This window comes from Antedon mediterranea, chromosome 4, assembly GCF_964355755.1.
Source record: "Antedon mediterranea chromosome 4, ecAntMedi1.1, whole genome shotgun sequence".
Classification (NCBI taxonomy): Eukaryota; Metazoa; Echinodermata; class Crinoidea; order Comatulida; family Antedonidae; genus Antedon; species Antedon mediterranea.
In genome coordinates this window covers 32,090,696-32,112,755 of record NC_092673.1, presented here as the reverse complement: position 1 = coordinate 32,112,755, position 22,060 = coordinate 32,090,696, and the positions used below count along the sequence as shown (strand labels likewise).

Here is a 22,060-nt window from a genome sequence, read left to right as displayed (position 1 = left end):
GGGGGTGGCTGTAGTGTTAAAACATACAGTATATTTCCCCTCGTTGTTTTACAGGAAATTAGGGGTGTCCCCTTGAATAAGGCTGTCCCAAAGAAGGGTTCCTATTGCACTAGATTAGATATCGTATGTACAATTCATTTGTAATGCATCTTAGTGATGTTTTATCTCAACCACAACTAGTCAAAAGTTTCAAAGAAACTGTGGTTAGTTTTATTCTCAGGAAATGTCATAGGTCAAACCAGCAAAAAAATTTGTTTATGTTTATAAAGCATATTGAACCAAAACAACCAGCATTGAGCTGTAACATTGTATCTCATGTTCTCTTGTGCTGTATTTGTATATTCATTTTATTTTTTATTTGACAAACTATTAAGCATTCGCACTTTATCCATTGTAAATCTTTCTCTCGTCCAATCTAAAGAAGCTCCAAGTCGTTTTAGCTGCTTATATATTTCATCTCCTTTTCTGTATAAGAAAAAATGCTGCTTATTATTATTTACAGAGTAAAATAACTAATGAATAATATAAAGTATTTATAGTGAAGTTTAGTCTTGTAATTAAGAAATTGAGATATCATCCACAAGTTGCGATTAAAAATAATAACTCACTGTTCTTTCCATTTCCAGACTTCATTTATAAATTTTTCGCGACCTAGGTCATGTCGAGTTTGACCTGTATTCGACAATAACTGATTCTCAACAACAACCTGAGTTGCGATACCGCCGTGATCACAACCTGGCAACCATAGTGTTTCTCTGCCACACATTCGATTCCTAATATAAACAGATTATAAATGTAATTTATTTTGCTTTTTTTATTATAAAATATAAGGAATTCAAATAATTACTTCTATTTTGTGCCTAGAGCGAAGAGCGAAATACAAATTAAAAGTAGAACACTCCTCTTCATAAATGGTATAGACTACCAATACCACTGATACTTTGTATTTTAATGTTTGTCATTTTACCTACCATCTTACTATACTGTCTTCTATGGCTACTGTCAGTGCATGTCCAAGATGAAGATTGCCATTGACATTAGGAGGGGGTAAACACATAACAAATGGCTCGCTTTTATGTTCAGACTATGTAATAGAATAAAATAGGCAAATTTATTGTACTCAGACTGTTATATTATGTGACAATATTATGAGTTAACTAGAGGGTACTCCGAGAGTACAAACCTCCGCCTACTGTAAAATTCCTCTACATAAAATGCCCCCTGAATATTTTTTTTTAACATTTTTTTTTATTAGTTCTAAGTGTAAATATGTTAACTGCACACTACAAAGTTGTGGATGACAGTGTGGTGTAATGGTTATGTATCCAGCCTCTCACAGTTGAGGTCGCTGGTTCAAGCCCCACTGAGGGTTTTTTTTTTTAATTATTTTTTTATTTTTTATTTTATTTTTTTTGGTGGACCTTGATCTTTGACCCTGACCCTTCAAAATGTAACCACAATTATATGATGTGTCATTGATCATTGTGGCTAAGTTTGGTGAGAATCGGATCAAAACTGTGGTCTCTAGACAGTAAAATAGTTTTTTGTTAGTTGTGACCTTGACCTATGACCTTTCCCCCTCAAATTCGAACTCGTCCGAGCTTTTTGGGCATAGATCATTGTGTCCAAATTTGGTTAGAATCGGATAAAAACTGTGGCCTCCAGGCTGTTCACAGACACACACACAAACACACACACAAACACCCAAACACACACACAAACACACACACAAACATACAGGGGTGAAAACATAACCTCCTTGGCGGAGGTAATAATTGTTTGAATTGGATTGAGTTGAATTGAGTTACTATTATTTACAAATACAGTCAACTCTGAAAACCGGAAACTCTACCCAAACCAGACTGTTCTCGTCCAAAGTCTAAAAGGTCCCAAATTCATTTTTACCATTCAAAACACATTCTGAATACCAGACTTTCTGGAAAACCAGACATATTTGAAAGGTTTCCGATATTGGGAGAGTTGACTGTATAATTAGAGTATAGCTGCTCCAACTGTAGTAATTGTATTTAAAAAAAAATATATGATAGAAAGTGCTGAGACGGCCAATTAGACAAGAGAATTAGTGTTTACCGCAGTACATTAGTTTGAACCCTGGGATATTTTTTTTTTGGGTGTTGGCATGGCACTTTCTCAAGTTTTCTTGAACATCTTTCACTGTTTTTTACTTAAAACCATTAAAATACCTTTTGCTTGGGTTTAAAAAATCCCATTTCCTGCCACCACTCATACCATGCAGCTTCAACATAGGATGGACTGTATCTCTGGGGAAGGGGTTGAGATGTGTCTGTAAAAAGAATGTATTTTTGTGATAAACAATCTTAATAATTCATTATTTCATTTCTCATGTTATTTAGTTTTGTCTTATGATGGTTATCTATAGGCAAAAGTTAACTGAAATAAAATACCAAACACTATCAATATTAATTAGATGTTATTTTATTGTATATTTGTATCTGATGAGCTATGTAATTTTCTTATGTCTCAATAATAGAGAAGAGTAATAGAGAAACTGGAGAACGTCGAGCGGTGTAAATGATTGTTCTACCTTTCTCCTTTTTTTATCTTAGGATATTTTATGAATCATTTTTGTGCTCATAAACATTGTATTAGGCGCTCTATATAAGACTACCATTACATTTTTTACCATTAAAGCTATATTAAAACTGTTTTTGGTCACAAGAAATTGATTCATTTATAAATTTACCTTTTTTATCACCTGGCTTATATGGTATTTCATATCTTATCACTTCATTTTCATTCCACTTTGGTAATACTGATGAATTCTTTAATAAAAATATAACTAAATATCACTAAATTCAGTTTTTAGGAATTCATGTTTAATAATAATAATCAAACATTTATATACAAAAGTATAAAAAGATAATTAAAGCAATTTAAGGAAAATATAAATTAATTTTTAAATGAGAAAAAAGTTAGTGAAAGTTTGATCAAATGTTGAAGCTTCCACCATAAGTTTACAAATGTTACCAAAGACATGACAGCATATGTTATCAATCATCTGCTCCATCTAACTCAGAATACAAGTCTTAGTTATTGTTTTCTCTTACCACTGTTTCTTGACAGGATATTATTTTGTCTAGTCTGTCTTGTATTCTTCTTAGTTTTTGTACCCTCGCTTGTGATTTGTTAGTTGGATTTGTGGCATCACTATTGCAACATCTAATGAATGACCCATTTAAGAGTTGATAAGATAAAACACATGATCTTGTCTTATAACTGCATTGTTTATTTGAAAACTTAACATTAGAAATGATGTGCCTTGGTATACGTAGCTGCTGCCTTACGAACATCTGTAAGAAATCAAGTATTTCAATTAGGAGTATGCAGTGTTTAATTAATGAAATTCAAATGAAAAAAGCCAGAAACACCAAATGTTAGTGCCATATTATGATATAGGTAGGCCTATATTATTGTTTCTTTTATCTTGAAATCCCAATTTAGGTGCGAAAGTACATTAGTTCCCTAAATTAGTATTAATATTATGTTGTGAGTGTGAAAAATGAAAATTTAGGTGACAAATCAAAGATATAACGGTGTGGTGGGAAACTGCAGCAGTGCCGGCATCATCACGTCCGACGTCGTCGTATCGCCAGCAGCTGCTGCTACGTTCCCAGTTACATTACTCGAGATGTTTGGCTAATCTGTACCAACAAAAAGCACTTAATTGACAAATACCAATTACTTTTGTAATTTATAGAAAAAAACGAAACCAGTGTAGGCCTACTTAATTTACAGATACAGATACAGTTACAGATAACTTTTATTGTCCAACCTAAACTGGAAATTGCATTTTGCTCACTTATCACATAAAAATATCGTATAAAAATATCGTATAAAAATAAAGTATAAAAATAAAGTATAAAATGTAGAATAACAATATAAAAATACACAATAATTAAAATAGTACATCATAAAATTACAGCTCAAAAATATTTAAGTTAAAAATACAGATCATTACAAAACGGTTTAAAAAGTGTCTTATATTTCATTATTAATTATATTTTATATTATTAATATTGTTATTATCAAAATTATTGTAGTTACCTCTTAAAGTCATCGTTAATTTTTTTAATCCCAGCTGGGAGAAACGAATTTGAGTATCGACCCGTCCGCGCCAACACCGGCCTCAGTCTACCACTTCTACCAATGTGGCAGCGAAGAAGATCCGAATGAAGGGGGTGGTTTTCCTCCTCCATGATCGCCTGTAAACCATTTTCAATCGTTCTCCGTAGTGACAATCGTAGACTGAGTCCGCTGTCAGCGCCGACGAGCCAATCACTCTTAATGCCCTTTCTAACACTTTACATATGCGGCCTTTATCTCCCTTGTTTATGTTCCCACCCCAGCCTAATAGGCAATAATCCCAGATTGAAAAAAAACCAGATAAATAGAACATAGTGAGTATCTCTTCCCTAACCCTAAAAACGTTCATTTTCCTCAAACAGTACAGTCTAGTATTTAATTTTTTAATTAGTTGATCAACATGCTCTCCCCATGATAAATTATTGTCATACGTTACCCCAAGATACTTATATGTTTTAACGATTTCTACGATTTATCTCGTGCCACTACTATTGCATAAGCCAAATGGCAAAATTCATCACACTTTATCCGTCACACATAAATGATTTCAACCCGTGTGTTGAATGGGCACGCTTTTATACACCTTTAAAACAATAGAAATTACATAATTATGAAAATATATATATAACAATTAGATTTTTGTATAAACAATATTATTACAATTTGTTTATATTTTGTGTGATATTTTAGGAAATTTGGTAAATTACAAAATTTATCTGTAATACAAATTAAATGATTGTGTAAAAGGTTCAAAATGGCGGCCCCCACAGAAAGGAAGGATCTAAATCTCCCTACTCCAATCCAGGAGTTCTTCTACGCGTGTGTAGATATCTACTACGTCATCATATATATATATATCGTATTTTATTTGCGGTCCGGCCATGTAGTATATTACTCGCACATCGCTATTTTATACCGTATTACTTAAATATATATCGCTTTTTCATACCATCCCACAGCTATATAGGCTATAATACACATGGAATGAAAGTGTACCAAACATTTGCAGCAGTTGAAAAAGATAGTATAATCGGGTTATGTTTATGCTGTAGGAAAAAGGAGAATCATCGTAAACGAACTAATCATGCCTACTATTCCGGAATCCACTGTATAGCCGTATACCTTCCCTGACGTATGACAAATAATAAATATATTGAACAGATTGAAAAAATAACAGATGAATAGAACATAGTAAGTATCTCTTCCCTAACCCTAAAAACGTTCATTTTCCTCAAACAGTACAGTCTAGTATTTAATTTTTTAATTAGTTGATAAACATGCTCTCCCCATGATAAATTATTGTCATACGTTACCTCAAGATACCTAAATGTTTTAACGATTTCTACGATTTATCTCGTGCCACTACTATTGCATAAGCCAAATGGCAAAATTCATCACAAAACACACTTTATCCGTCACACATCAATGATTTCAACCCGTGTGTTGCATGGGCAGGCTTTTATACACCTTTAAAACAATAGAAATTACATAATTATGAAAATATATATATAACAAATAGATTTTTGTATAAAAAATATTATTGAAATTTGTTTATATTTGTGTAATATTTTAGGAAATTTGGTAAATTACAAAATTTATCTGTAATACAAATTAAATGATTGTGTAAAAGGTTCAAAATGGCGGCCCCCACAGAAAGGAAGGATCTAAATCTCCCTACTCCAATCCAGGAGTTCTTCTACGCGTGTGTAGATATCTACTACGTCATCATATATATATATATCGTATTTTATTTGCGGTCCGGCCATGTAGTATATTACTCGCACATCGCTATTTTATACCGTATTACTTAAATGTATATCGCTTTCTCATACCATCCCACAGCTATATAGGCTATAATACACATGGAATGAAAGTGTACCAAACATTTGCAGCAGTTGAAAAAGATAGTATAATCGGGTTATGTTTATGCTGTAGGAAAAAGGAGAATCATGGTAAACGAACTAATCATGCCTACTATTCCGGAATCCACTGTATAGCCGTATACCTTCCCTGAAAATGAACCTTTTACACAATCATTTAATTTGTATTACAGATAAATTTTGTAATTTTCCTATAATAAATTTCCTAAAATATCACACAAAATATAAACAAATTTTAATAATATTTTTTATACAAAATTCTAATTGTTATATATATATATATTCATAATTATGTAATTTCTATTGTTTTAAAGGTGTATAAAAGCGTGCCCATGCAACACACGGGTTGAAATCATTTATGTGTGACGGATATAGTGTGATGAAATTTGCCATTTGGCTTATGCAATAGTAGTGGCACGAGATAAATCGTAGAAATCGTTAAAACATATAAGTATCTTGGGGTAACGTATGACAATAATTTATCATGGGGAGAGCATGTTGATCAACTAATTAAAAAATTAAATACTAGACTGTACTGTTTGAGGAAAATGAAAGTTTTTAGGGTTAGGGAAGAGATACTTACTAGGCTATGTTCTATTCATCTGTTATTTTTTCAATCTGGAATTATTGCCTATTAGTATTAGGCTGGGGTGAGAACATAAACAAGGGAGATAAGGGCCGCATATGTAAAGTATTAGAAAGGGCATTAAGAGTGATTGGCTCGTCGGCGCTGACAGCGGACTCAGTCTACGATTGTCACTACGGAGAACGATTGAAAAATGGTTTACAGGCGATCATGGAGGAGGAAAACCACCCCCTTCATTCGGATCTTCTTCGCTGCCACATTGGTAGAAGTGGTAGACTGAGGCCGGTGTTGGCGCGGACGGGTCGATACTCAAATTCGTTTCTCCCAGCTGGGATTAAAAAAAATTAACGATGACTTTAAGAGGTAACTACAATAATTTTGATAATAACAATATTAATAATATAAAATATAATTAATAATGAAATATAAGACACTTTTTAAACCGTTTTGTAATGATCTGTAATTTTAACTTAAATATTTTTGAGCTGTAATTTTATGATGTACTATTTTAATCATTGTGTATTTTTATATTGCTATTCTACATTTTATACTTTATTTTTATACTTTATTTTTATACGATATTCTTATACGATATTTTTGTGTGATAAGTGAGCAAAATGCAATTTCCAGTTTAGGTTGGACAATAAAAGTTATCTGTATCTGTATCTGTAAATTGAGTAGGCCTACACTGGTTTCGTTTTTTTCTATAAATTACAAAAGTAATTGGTATTTGTCAATTAAGTGCTTTTTGTTGGTACAGATTAGCCAAACATCTCGAGTAATGTAACTGGGAACGTAGCAGCAGCTGCTGGCGATACGACGACGTCGGACGTGATGATGCCGGCGCTGCTGCAGTTTCCCACCACACCGTTATATCTTTGATTTGTCACCTAAATTTTCATTTTTCACACTCACAACATAATATTAATACTAATTTAGGGAACTAATGTACTTTCGCACCTAAATTGGGATTTCAAGATAAAAGAAACAATAATATAGGCCTACCTATATCATAATATGGCACTAACATTTGGTGTTTCTGGCTTTTTTTGAATTTCATTAATTAAACACTGCATACTCCTAATTGAAATACTTGATTTCTTACAGATGTTCGTAAGGCAGCAGCTACGTACACCAAGGCACATCATTTCTAATGTTAAGTTTTCAAATAAACAATGCAGTTATAAGACAAGATCATATGTTTTATCTTATCAACTCTTAAATGGGTCATTCATTAGATGTTGCAATAGTGATGCCACAAATCCAACTAACAAATCACAAGCGATGGTACAAAAACTAAGAAGAATACAAGATAGACTAGACAAAATAATATCCTGTCAAGAAACAGTGGTAAGAGAAAACAATAACTAAGACTTGTATTCTGAGTTAGATGGAGCAGATGATTGATAACATATGCTGTCATGTCTTTGGTAACATTTGTAAACTTATGGTGGAAGCTTAAACATTTGATCAAACTTTCACTAACCTTTTTCTCATTTAAAAATTAATTTATATTTTCCTTAAATTGCTTTAATTATCTTTTTATACTTTTGTATATAAATGTTTGATTATTATTATTAAACATGAATTCCTAAAAAATGAATTTAGTGATATTTAGTTATATTTTTATTAAAGAATTCATCAGTATTACCAAAGTGGAATGAAAATGAAGTGATAAGATATGAAATACCATATAAGCCAGGTGATAAAAAAGGTAAATTTATAAATGAATCAATTTCTTGTGACCAAAAACAGTTTTAATTTAGCTGTAATGGTAAAAAATGTAATGGTAGTCTTATATAGAGCGCCTAATACAATGTTTATGAGCACAAAAATGATTCATAAAATATCCTAAGATAAAAAAAAGGAGAAAGGTAGAACAATCATTTACACCGCTCGACGTTCTCCAGTTTCTCTATTACTTTTCTCTATTATTGAGACATAAGAAAATTACATAGCTCATCAGATACAAATATACAATAAAATAACATCTAATTAATATTGATAGTGTTTGGTATTTTATTTCAGTTAACTTTTGTCTATAGATAACCATCATAAGACAAAACTAAATAACATGAGAAATGAAATAATGAATTATTAAGATTGTTTATCACAAAAATACATTCTTTTTACAGACACATCTCAACCCCTTCACCAGAGATACAGTCCATCCTATGTTGAAGCTGCATGGTATGAGTGGTGGCAGGAAATGGGATTTTTTAAACCCAAGCAAAAGGTATTTTAATGGTTTTAAGTAAAGAACAGTGAAATATGTTCAAGAAAACTTGAGAAAGTGCCATGCCATCACCCAAAAAAAAATATCCCAGGGTTCAAACTAATGTACTGCGGTAAACACCAATTCTCTTGTCTTGGCCTTCTCATCACTTTCTATCATAGATTTTTTTTAAACAATTACTACAGTTGGAGCAGCTATACTCTAATTATACAGTCAACTCTCCCAATATCGGAAACCTTTCAAATATGTCTGGTTTTCCAGAAAGTCTGTTATTCAGGATGTGTTTTGAATGGTAAAAATGAATTTGGGACCTTTTGAACTTTGGACGAGAAAAGTCTGGTTTGGGGAGAGTTTACGGTTTTCAGAGTTGACTGTATTTGTAAATAATAGTAATTCAACTCAATCCAATTCAAACAATTATTAACTCATATTAGGGAGGTTTTGCAACCTTACGAATACGATAACGAAAACGGATACGTCATACATTTGTGAAACTTTTGAGCTGATCCCCATTTTATATTCGTAAAGCGTATTCGTGTTGACAAATATCACCAGTCATATTTGTAACTACAAAATGAGTATAGTTTTTGATCTATTTTTGCACATTTTGCATTTGAATCAGGAATGATTCATGATTATAATATAATTATAGATTTATTAAAAGTAATTTACTAAAGTAATTTACTATAATGCCAAGTCAATTTTGATCAGTTTTTAAAGTCCTCACTCGCTTTGATGTTATGCTAGGCCTAGGCAGCCAAGCACCAAGCAACACGTACCTGCGCTTCACTCAAATTTACCGCAGTCATATTTTGGACGCGCCTCGATATTTCGTTGCCATGCGAAACAGATTTTTTTATGGCTTACGAAAACGAATACGTGTGCGTGACGTATCTGTTTTTGTTATCGTATTCGTAAGATTGCGAAACTTCTCTAATATTTTCTGATAATATAACAGTCTGAGTACAATAAATTTGCCTATTTTGTTACATAGTCTGAACTTAAAAGCGAGCCGTATGTTATGTGTTTACCTCCCCCTAACGTCACTGGCAATCTTCATCTTGGACATGCACTGACAGTAGCCATAGAAGATAGTATAGTAAGATGGTAGGTAAAATGACAAAACATTTAAATATAAATTATCTGGTATGGTAGTCTATACCATTTATGAAGAGGGGTGTTCTATTTTTTAATTTGTATTTTGCTCTTCAAGGAGAATAGACTATAGTTGGTTTATCCAGGTTTGCTAGGCACAAAATAGAAGTAATTATTTGAATTCCGTATATTTTATATTAAACAAGCAAAATAAATTACATTTATAATCTGTTTATATTAGGAATCGAATGTGTGGCAGAGAAACACTATGGTTGCCAGGTTGTGATCACGGCGGTATCGCAACTCAGGTTGTTGTTGAGAAACAGTTATTGTCGAATACTGGTCAAACTCGACATGACCTAGGTCGCGAGAAATTTACAAATGAAGTCTGGAAATGGAAAGAACAGTGAGTTATTATTTTTAATCACAACTTGTGGATGATATCTCAATTTCTTAATTACAAGACTAAAATTTACAATAAATACTTTATATTATTCATTAGTTATTTCACTGTAAATAATAATAAGCAGCATTTTTTCTTATACAGAAAAGAAGATGAAATATATAAGCAGCTAAAACGACTTGGAGCTTCTTTGGATTGGACAAGAGAAAGATTTACAATGGATAAGGTGCGAATGCTTAATAACTTGTCAAATAAAAAATAAAATGAATATATACAAATTCAGCACAAGAGAACATGAGCTACAATGTTACAGCCCAATGCCGGTTGTTTCTGGTTCAATATGCTTTATAAACATAAACAACTTTTATTGCTGGTTTAGTATTATAAATGAACTTTGATATTTCCTGTGAATAAAATTATGCACAGTTTCTTTGAAACTTTTGACTAGTTGTGGTTGAGATAAAATATCACAGAGATGCATTCACAAATCACAAATGAATTGTACATACGATATCTAATCTAGTGCAATAGTAACCCTTCTTTGGGACAGCCCTATTCAAGGGGACACCCCTAATTTCATGTAAAACAGCTAGGGGCAATATATGTTTTAACACTACAGCCACCCCCTATTCAGTGGATACTCCTTTTAAGAGAGACACTTGTTTGGGTTCCAAAGTTGTCTACTGTGTTTGTATCTGTATGCATACATTTTGCAGCATGTTTTCTCATTTTCAGATCTATTCACGAGCTGTTACTGAAGCGTTTGTTCAACTTCATGAAGACGGTACAATTTACCGTAGCAACAGCCTTGTCAACTGGTCATGTGCTTTGAAGTCTGCAATTTCAGATATTGAAGTGAGTACTAAAACACAGATGAACTACTGTTTAGAGATTATTATGAATAAAAATATATAAATTCATCTCCTTCAAAATATGTTTAATGCAAGTGTTCTTATTAAGTAAAACTCACCCAACGCTTCGTACGTTGTCAACACATTTTCTCAAAGTAATGTGAGCTATGTTATTGCTGACAACGGCCTTGGTTAAGTCCCCTGATTTTCTGTAACTTGTACCCTCAATTATTATGAATATTGAGACCTTTCAAATGCATGATAACATTGCACTGAAAGCTGTAATTCTCAGGAAGTAATAAAGTGCATAATTTGAAAGAAATAAATGTTGATTTAATTTGACTACTGTATGCAATATTTGGAAATCTTTTTAGACACAGCAATTAACAATATATTGGGTTAGAGAAATGTTAAGATTTTTTAACTACAGGTTGATCAAGTGCCTATAAGTGGTAGAAGCCTATTGTCTGTTCCAGGTTATGAAGATAAAGTATTATTTGGATGTCTTGAGGAATTTGCATACCCTTTAGAAAACTCTGGTAAGAAGAATAAGCATGCATAGACTCAGTGAAACAGTAATAACAGTTTATTTATTTATTAACATTTGGCAAATAGCTCAAGAAGAAACCATGGCCAATAGCTCAACACAGAAGTGGGTACCTCTTGATAGGAATGTAATTGATTCCGTCCATATCAATCAGACTGTTCAAATGTGTATACACAGCACTAAACCCTGTCTACACTATCAAACTAGTTTGAAAAAAAAGTGTGCGTGCCCAAATATGGTAGTGATATGCCCAAATATGACATCATCATGTCCATATATGGTCACATCACATTTTTTTTCACATGATAAAAGTTTGATAGTGTAGACAGAGCTTACGATGTACAGATATAAAGGAATAGAGCTTTTATTTAGTTTATTTATAGAACATAAATTAGTTCATCTTTGTAGCAGGAGAGATTTTTGTTGTATAGATCTTCAACTTATTATAGTATGTTGAGAAACACGTCACTAAAGTAATAGTGTTTTTATTTTCACTGATAACTCTTACTACTTTAAGTAATAATTTTCGTGGCAGGTGAGATTGTAGTTGCGACAACAAGAATTGAGACAATGCTTGGTGACACAGCCATTGCTGTCAATCCAGATGATCCAAGATATGCGCATCTCATAGGGGGTGCTGTAATACATCCATTTACAGGAGAGAGACTTCCGATTATTGGTGATGTATCAGTCGATAAAGAGTTTGGGACCGGTAAGAAAATACTGTTCTATAAAATGTACTTACTGTATACAGTACAACCTAGTAATTGGACACTTCTCTCTGAAATGAACAAGGGAAATATTTTTTTTAACATAAAGCCCTATGAAGGGAATACTTTGTGGTACCAGATGTCCTTTTAATAAGGATTCTACAGTATGTAAAAAACAGTAACTTATTGATGGAATGATGTTTTTATTTTATGCTATGTTACACTACTCTACACTAAGCTAAAAACTAGCAGATCGAACAAAGGATTGTTATCGTAAAGACAAATGCAGCCTATTACTTCAAGTTTAGCCATATAGTCAAATGGCCGAGTGGTTAAGGCAGGGCGCTGTCTACTGTATCTAAAGAGCCAACAACATCGGCAAGGGTTCGAGGTCGATTCGCTCATAGTTCTGATGGTGGAACAACTCTTCTCAGATGAGAACTATAAACCGTAAGTCCAGTGTACACAGTTATAACCTGTGTACACTTCAAAGAACCCAGTTCATTATTCGAGAAGAGTAGGGGGTTACCCCGCTGAACAGGCTCACAAAATTACCACCTATGTGATAGGACAGTGATTAATTTACTATTGGTAATCCTTGGCCACATTGCTTAAAGACAAAAAATTTAATAAATAAATAAATAAATACAGTTGATAGATTTCTTTTAACTGTGAATTGTGTATTTCAACTCGCACTATAATCTATGAAAGCTTAGCAGCTCAACATACCTCAACAAGTGCAAACTGAGCTGATTACAATCATAGAACTCATTTGTTTACAGGTGCTGTTAAGATTACACCTGGCCATGATTACAATGATTATGAAATTGGGCAGAAACATGACCTTCCAACAATAACAGTCATCAATGAAGATGGCAACATGGCTGACACTGCTGCTCAATTTCAGGTACATAAAAATATTTTGCTAACCTTTATAAAGGCCAATTTACACCGATGAGCGGTAACGGTATGTGGAAAATCTATCTATCCTGAGTGGAAACTGCCTGTCTGCTCCGAGTTCTGTGTAAATGGTCATAAGGAATAACATAGATTTTATATTTTTATTACCGTTACCGCTTGTCTGCGGAAATTGGCCGTAACACATAGTTTCTAGGCACAATTTCTGTACAGTACTCCTTGACACTAACTTTACCATCCATTATGGTACTGTATAAATTTAAACAGTCGTTTATTACTTTTTGTTGGGTTTAGGGAATGAAAAGATTTCATGCTAGGGTAGCAGTTTTGGAAGCCCTCAAGGAGAGGAACTTGTACAGAGGCAGTAAAGATAACCCAATGGTGGTCCCAGTATGCAGGTAAGCCTAGAGAATACTATTACTGCTATGATGTTATAACATACAATAAATTAATGTTTATGTGTTCAATAAGAATAATAAAAAAAACTTTTTCACAAACATTAGAATTACAAAGCAGTGATTGTTTAATATGAAAGCTTTTTGTAAGCTTAGTAAGTTAAAAAATTTTAGGACTAAGCATACCCTCATCAAGCAACTTGATGATACTGTTCATACCTTTTTTAACCAGTTCTTTTCTACAATATAAATCTTCTATGGTTTCTTACATTATAACTATGAAGCTGGAATGTTATTGTTTTGATCTTATAACAGAGCACTTCCTAATAATTGTATATATAAGGCGTCTTCTACAAATTATTTCAGACCACAAATCAGCGTCCAGACGCGTTTTCTATTGTTTACCCAAAAACGCGTCCCAAAACCCGTCTGATTTGGCTGCGTCTAGACGCCAATATGCATGTTCGACTATGGCCCGCCCCTATATACGGCTGACTGCACATTGTTTTACTGTGTACTGGTGTTAAACGCGCTACATACAAGTGAATTCATTGAGAGCGTGATATTAAATTATTATTTACAACCGGCAGTAAGACAAACAAATCAGTACAGGTATACCCTTTTACCGCCGACAGAGTATGTAAAGCGCAAATTTTTGTTTCTATTTATTCGCGACCTTTTATTTTTGCGATTTTATTTTTCTTGTGGTAAAGAGTGAATTTACCACATGCAAAAACGTTAAAGTTAACTTTTGGAACATGGAATCACTCAAACTATTGACCTACAATACAGAAAGAAAATACTGCAACTTTACCTACGAAGTAGCTTCGTAGGCTACGTTGTTGGCTTCGTAGGTTCCATTGTTTGACTTCGTAACCTCAATAAACAACTTTCAATGAACTACATTCTGAACTTCGTAGGGAGTTCGTAACCTAAATAAACAACCCTACGATGTTCTTAGTGAAGTAAGGTGTAAAATTAATGTGTTAAATTTAACTGGCGGAGGACCAAGTTGTAAATATAATATAATATTTTTTAATCGTAATCGTTTCCTTCGTGCGTGTTTACCTACTCAACGGCGAATATAAATATAAATTTCCCACGATGTAAACGTAGAGACACGCGATCCAACACAGGTGAACCTCAACGAACAGGCCAACTAATAAACATAAAATTATTATAGCGAACGTCCAGTCCATCCAGAACGATGCCGAGAAAAAAAGATCATAAACAATTCATTCTCAATATAGTATCAGAACGTTTTCAGTCGGGCGCTCAACATTTCGCTCAAAAAGACTGCCGACAGAAGACCGTAATAAATACAGACCTAGTGGTTAAAGAACAGCAGGTGAGCTAAGATGATCCCTCTGTCAAGTCTCTGGATCTCCAGAATAAAATCAAAGCACTTTGACATTACATGCAATTGTTTTTCAAATACTTTTCATCACCAGATCATTATCATCATAATCAATGTCATTATATCATCACCCAGCATCATTGTCAACATTTATCACAATCATCAAACAGAGAGATGTCAATGATTAGTTGTCGACGTCATTGTTATAATTATTATAACCACAAAACTCTTTGTCATGATTTTAACAATTTCATAAATTTTAACAGGGATTGGTGTTTATCTCGTCAACTATGGTGGGGTCATCGTATCCCAGCATACTTTGTAACAATTGACGATGATGGATATCCAGTAGGGAAGGTACGTTATTTCACAGAAAACATAGGTGTATGGCAAAGCAATCATAGCATACATACTGAATGCAAACTGAATCACATGACTAGGGTTTTTGATCTCTAGGTCTATTTGACCTCCAAGATAGTAGGATTGTTTTTGTGGCACTGTGTCTTGGCATTAAAACTAGACACATCTGAAATCTATGGATAGAAAAAAATTCTTACACTTTGAAATAACTAGGATTTGAACCTTGATTGTTGACATAAAAATTTAACCTTATTCATTAATAGCATGCTGAATGCTGTATGATTATAATATTAATAAAATAATCATGCTTCTTGATAGGACATTGATTCAAAATATTGGGTGAGCGCTCACACGGAGAAGACGGCTAGAAAAAAAGCAGCTGAACGGTTTAGTGTACCATCAAGCAAGATTAAATTAAGACAAGGTACAAAAACAAATAACTTTTTCCACGTTATTAAAATTTGGAAGTTATAAATTTTGTATATTTAATCTTTTTTTAAGATTTAATTTAGTGGTACAGTAGTTTGTTTGATTAACATCCAATTCAATAAATGTCTTTTTTAGATGATGATGTCTTGGATACGTGGTTCTCATCTGGTTTATTCCCATTTGCCATTCATGGATGGCCTGTTGAGGTAAGATATAATTAAAAATAATATAGTTTGTGATATTGAGCTATTTCAAGTTTGTTTATTTCTGAAAAAGTACCTTGTATTAAGTGAAATCAAATTGAATTGTAGAAATGTAGAAAAAAACATTGAAATAAAGGCCAAAGAATGAAAATCTAAAGATTGGATTTAAAAAAAAGTTTAATTTCATGCGCAACTAATAGCGAGTAACTCGCCAATTACAGGATGGATAAACTATTTAATAATGTATCATGCTTATAAACTAAGTCTTATTTGAGGCTTAGGGAGTGGAGTTGAAAGAGTTGTGAGTTACAACACTGGCACTAAGTCAAGATTGAACCTTTGACCTTTTGGATTGGAAGGCATCACAAGAAAAAAAGACACAATTAACTGAAAGTAGAGAGATGGTGTAGTAGCATAGAACAAATTTAGATTATAGATATGTTGCTAGGAATGCAGATTCAATGACACCAGAGTTGATAAACATTATTGCATTATTTATTTGCTAGACTCCTGACATGTCACAGTATTATCCTTCTACTGTGCTAGAAACAGGCTATGATATAATGTTTTTCTGGGTTGCAAGAATGGTGATGCTGGGACAGAGGCTAACAGGAGAACTTCCATTTAAACAGGTAATTGTGAAAAATCAAAGGTTAGATTATCTTCAATTTAAACAAACATCATCTTCAAATAAGGAATAGCCAACAAACCAGTGAGTTCCTATACTTCTGAAAAAACCATAAACAATAAAACACTTTAATAACAAAACCAATTTCTCTAAGAACATGAAAATAATTACTCCATTTTTAAAGCTATTATCTATAATTATATTTTATACATTTTACAAATTAATTAAAAAGAACTATTTATTTTGTCATTTTCTTCAGGTATACCTCCATTCAATGGTAAAAGATTCTCATGGACGCAAAATGAGCAAATCGCTTGGTAACGTCATTGACCCTATTGACGTTATAGAGGGTGTATCATTTGATGCTATGCAAGACCGGCTAAAAAACAGCAACTTGAAACATGACAACAAAGAATTGAAAGCTGCTATGAAAGGTCAAAGGGCAAACTTTCCAAATGGCATTCCAGAATGTGGAACTGATGGTCTTAGCCCTTTGCACTTACGATACTCAAGGTACTATATACTGAAATGTTCTTTATTTTAAGGGCCTGAGGAAAAATGTTTTTAGGTAATGATTCCTTTCACAGTATGTACAAATTCTTTTCCCCTGCTTGATAATTCAAAGAAAGAGTGGAGTGGTAGCTTAGTGGTTAAGATGCTTGCCTACCGATCTCATGGTCCTGGGTTCACATCCTGTCAAATCACTATGGTTATCCTTGTAATAAATCTAAATTGAATGAATGAATAATTCATATAAAACAATATAACTTATTTATATTATTACAAGAATCACACATATATTTCTGTGGTCATTTATTTGGGCAAATGCACTCTTGAGATTTAGAAAGTGCAAATAATTACTATCTGTTTATTGTACATTTTACTGACAAATTTTATTGACATTTTTAAAAATGATGGGTAGCTGAATCAGCTTAAGCTGGCCCCATACAGCATTTTTTCATCTTTAAAAAAAAAATTGTATTGATTTTATGCTGGTCAAATAAATAACGAAACAAAACGGTTTTGTTTTTTAAGGTGTGGGTTTAAACTTGAATGTTCGGAAGCTTGTGAAGTACAGACATTTTTGTAACAAGATTTGCAATGCTGTCAAGTTTGGTTACACTCACTTTGGAAGTGATTTTAAGCTGATGATTAAAGAAGATGTATGTTACATTTATTTTATTTTTATATAATTGGATTCAATACAAACGTTTTGTAATTGTGCAATTCTCAATTTATTGAATTTATTTTTCTCTGTATATTGCCTCCAGGTTATGCAAAACAGCAGAGCTATCGACCGCTGGATCCTTTCTAAGCTCAGCCATACAGTGGAAATTTGTAATTCAGGTTTTCATGATTACAACCTGACAGTCGTTACATCAGCAATACGTCACTTTTTGCACAAATGTCTGTGTGATGTGTACCTGGTATGAGATACTATATATGTATATCAATTAGATTAAACACAAAAGTGCTCAATTGATATTAAGTTTAGTGATATCAATAAGTATATACAGTAATACTAATTAAAACATTTTATTGCACTAGAAACTGTTTAATGTTTATCAGCTGCTAGTTTCTGAGATGCCTAATATAACAAATCCAGTGAATAAGGCCAAGGTGCCTGGTTTTTGAAGAATTACCTACAATCTTTTCTTTTTATTATACAAAGGAGACCATCAAGCCTTCATTATATAATGATGAATCAGGCTCTGGTAATGTTTCACGCTCTGTACTGTTCATGTGTATTGAGGCAGGCCTGAGGCTTCTAAGCCCCTTCATGCCTTACCTTACAGAGGAGCTGTATCAGAGATTACCCGGCCTACAACATGTTCTTAGCATTTGTGTTGCACAATACCCAACTACTGAAGAAGTAAGTTTTTTTTTTATTATGCATATATAAAGTTGAAAAAGTTATTTAAATCCATCTCCGACATTTAATTATTAAACTAATTTAAAAATGTATATTTCCATTTTAATGTAACATAATAGTTATCTACTTTGACCAAAAATTGGATCGAAAAAAAAAGTATTTACCTGAAAAAAATGTAATTTAAAGCAAAACATGGTCAAATTGGCTGCCAGCCAATGGATTTTGGTTGAATATAACCATTTATTTGTGAAAACATTATTTTTTTTAAGTGATTAACTTTATTAAAACTACAAAATAACATATTCAAAGTCTGATTTAATTAATCTTCATTTTTCTTGTTTTTTGGGGGACAATACATCTTTAAAGAAGGTTATTTTATTATCATCATGATCATCTCTAATAACATTAGCTCTTTTGTCATTTTTATTACTGTTACCCCATCATCCCATCATAATCATCATAATTGCTGTCTTCTCATTGTCCACAAAAAATATGTGATACAAAATATTCAAATGACTTTGATGAATAATCATTTATTCTAATGTTTTTTGTTGAATATTCATAGTTCCCATATAAGGATGCAATCCTAGAGAATAATACAGATTTGATGTTGGATGTTGCTAGAGGAATACGATCACTTAAAAACCAATATGAGGTTACCCAAGTAAATGGTATGGCTTTTGATGCCTTTTTTAAAATGGATTTTCAATATTTTGTTTAATTCAAGGATCGGTTTCTGGATGTATTTTAAATAATAAAATTTATAAATTGTTGAAAACAATTGTTTATAGTAGTTTTTTAGGTAGTAAAATGTATATATTTTTCTCCTTTTTTTAGCTTTTGTTGTGTGTTCAACAAATGATGTTTACTCTATACTGTGCAGTTATCAAGATGATATAAAAACATTAACTAAAGCAGCTTCTGTAGACCTTCTATCTAATGGCATTACTCCCTCTGGTTGTGCAGTTTCTACCATATCACCTTCATGTACTGTTGCTGTGCAACTTGAGGTAGGTTCAGTAGAGCTTCAATCTAATGGCATTACCCCTACTGGTTGTGCAGTTTCTACCATATCACCTTCATGTACTGTTGCTGTGCAACTTGAGGTAGGTTCAGTAGAGCTTTAATCTAATGGCATTACCCCTACTGGTTGTGCAGTTTCTACCATTTCACCTTCATGTACTGTTGCTGTGCAACTTGAGATATGTTCTTTGTCCTGTATACTTTCATTCATTCATTCATTTCTTTATTGGCCATAAAAATACAAAAATACATACAGTAGTCCATGATGGCATGGAATGACCACAGTTTAAAATAAAACTTTGACCCTCAGACCGGTCACTCCGCTATACTAAGTAATAGCTTGTGAATTGTTAGACCTAGGTCAATTAAAGTGTTGTCGGTTGTCACCTGGACCTAGAAATCATGTAACCTGTGTTAAGGTGGGGAGCGAAGAAACACATCCAAATATCTCTGCAAGCGCACAGTGGATAAAATGACATATTTTGGTCATCAGTCAATCGGCAAATCAAAATCAAACAGCAGCACAGTTTTCTTTAAAAATTTTTATTAATATAGAAAACAGCGAATGGCCAATATACCCTTTATTGACACTCTACTGTAGTATGTCGTGTACTGTTTATTATTATTTGTGTTTTTATTAAGTTTGTTGTTTTTCTGTAATTTACAGGGAGTGGTGGACGTATCAAATTTATTAAGTAAATTTAAATTGCAAGAAACTAAACTGAAATCTCAAATTTCAATGCTGAAAAAAACAACAGAAATACCAAATTACAACGAGAAAGTTCCAAGTGAAAAGCAACAACAAAACAACAACAAGGTTAGTCAGGAACTTACAATTTGAAAACAATTTATTTTATAAATATGTAACTGTTCACAGTAAGTAAAAAATAACCTCTTATAAAATAATAAGAAAGGTTATTATTAGTATTTTTTTGTAGGCCAGAATGCATCATTTTTTTCTCCCTATCAGGTTAGGCAGAAATCATGAATAATTCATGAGATTAATAATGACATAAAATAGGAAATATTGGTTGTAATATTAATTTTTTTAATTTATTTATTTTTTTAGATCCGACAACTTGTGCAAGAGTTACAAAATATTGAAAAATTGATTGACACTTTAGGCAAAACCAAATCATGAAAAGACTTCAACAGAAACTTTCCCACCTCTCCAGAGACTTAGGAAAACATTTTTTGCCTTGTGTATAGCTTATGAGCATTTAATAATAAACGATACCTGCACATGTTTTGTAAGGCTACTTGACCTAGGGCCGACTTGGAATTGACCAAGACGGTTTAGGGCCAACTTGACTGGCTACCATCTTAAAAATAAATTTTCCATTATCTTTGTGTGTTTTTTTTAAATTAAAAAATTACATTTTATCGAGATCGATTTGATGAGTCAAAATATCGGGAAACTCCTGAGATTATTATATATATTCTATATATATTATAACTAGAAAGCCACTCCGAGAGTGCATACATCCGCCTACTTTAAAATTCTCCTGCATAACATTTCTTCGGTAAGAAAAAAATATTATGTTTTAATGTTGTTTGGGATTTAGGCTAATTTCACTACAAGCATGTCTTTGTTGTTATGGTTATGTAACAAGAATTTCAATTAACAATAGCTTCAGTTGACTAACAATAGCACAGCAACGCGAAAATCAAATGGGTGAATTTAAAAAGAAATAGGTTTTTTAAACTACTCGCATCAAAAAACGTGCACATTAAATCAAATTATGTTTTAAAATTACAAATCACAAATTATAAATCTTGCCTCTTGTACAAAAATGAAGTTTTTTGGACAAGTAGTTCTCTAGAAAATGCAATGTTAGTTTACTTGTTACTTTAAGACTGCTCGCCGGCTTTTGAAAAATTCTGTCCTATCTTTTAACACTAGCAGGTCTGAAAAGTATACTAAAAAGTGGTCCAGAATTGGGACCATGGTCTCAAAATTTAATGGAATGGTCCTTGACCACATATCTATCTGTATATTCATTTTGGTAAAGATGTTGTAATTACTTTTTGAGTAATTCTGCTAACAAACAAACACACGCTACCGATTACATATACCTCCTTGGCGGAGGTAAATAATCCATATATAATTTGTCTAAGGAATCAACTTAGAAATTCCAAAATAGAATGAATTAACTACACTATTGTACATTTTTATTCTGAATAATGCAGAAATTGAAGTATTGCAGGTGGTCCCTTTGCCCTTATTATTTCTAACTAAGCCGTTCTTCTGCCTTTGTATTTTGAATGATGAAGTGTGAACAATTTGTAGTCCTGTATAACAAAGCTTTAAGTATTTTGTACATACGTTATATGAATTTAGACATTTTCAACTTCTTGAGCACTATTGAGTAATTTAAATACAGAAATTCACAGCAATAAGTTACATTTTGTATATATTAAATTATTCTATTTTCTAAAAA

General features: G+C 32.6%; 1 protein-coding gene, 1 long non-coding RNA gene and 1 pseudogene across 2 annotated transcripts in view; 2 read left to right on the top strand and 1 right to left on the bottom strand.

Annotated features, from left to right (window-relative positions):
- LOC140047799 (valine--tRNA ligase-like) overlaps positions 1–4,238 on the bottom strand; it is a 30,592-nt gene extending 26,354 nt beyond the window's left edge. Inside the window, exons 1-7 of the mRNA XM_072092831.1 lie at positions 4,087–4,238; positions 3,090–3,201; positions 2,726–2,804; positions 2,205–2,305; positions 972–1,084; positions 609–773; positions 384–465 (exon numbers count right to left, since the gene is read on the bottom strand). Of these exons, the coding sequence (XP_071948932.1) occupies positions 384–465; positions 609–773; positions 972–1,084; positions 2,205–2,305; positions 2,726–2,804; positions 3,090–3,201; positions 4,087–4,238 (804 nt within the window). The remainder of the gene's footprint in view (positions 1–383; positions 466–608; positions 774–971; positions 1,085–2,204; positions 2,306–2,725; positions 2,805–3,089; positions 3,202–4,086) is intronic.
- A 2,703-nt stretch (positions 4,239–6,941) lies between these two features.
- LOC140047798 (valine--tRNA ligase-like) lies at positions 6,942–19,636 on the top strand (annotated as a pseudogene).
- An 18-nt stretch (positions 19,637–19,654) lies between these two features.
- LOC140047311 (uncharacterized) lies at positions 19,655–22,060 on the top strand. Its single transcript, XR_011844926.1, has 3 exons — positions 19,655–19,702; positions 20,287–20,436; positions 20,689–22,060. It is a non-coding gene; the product is annotated as an uncharacterized lncRNA (long non-coding RNA).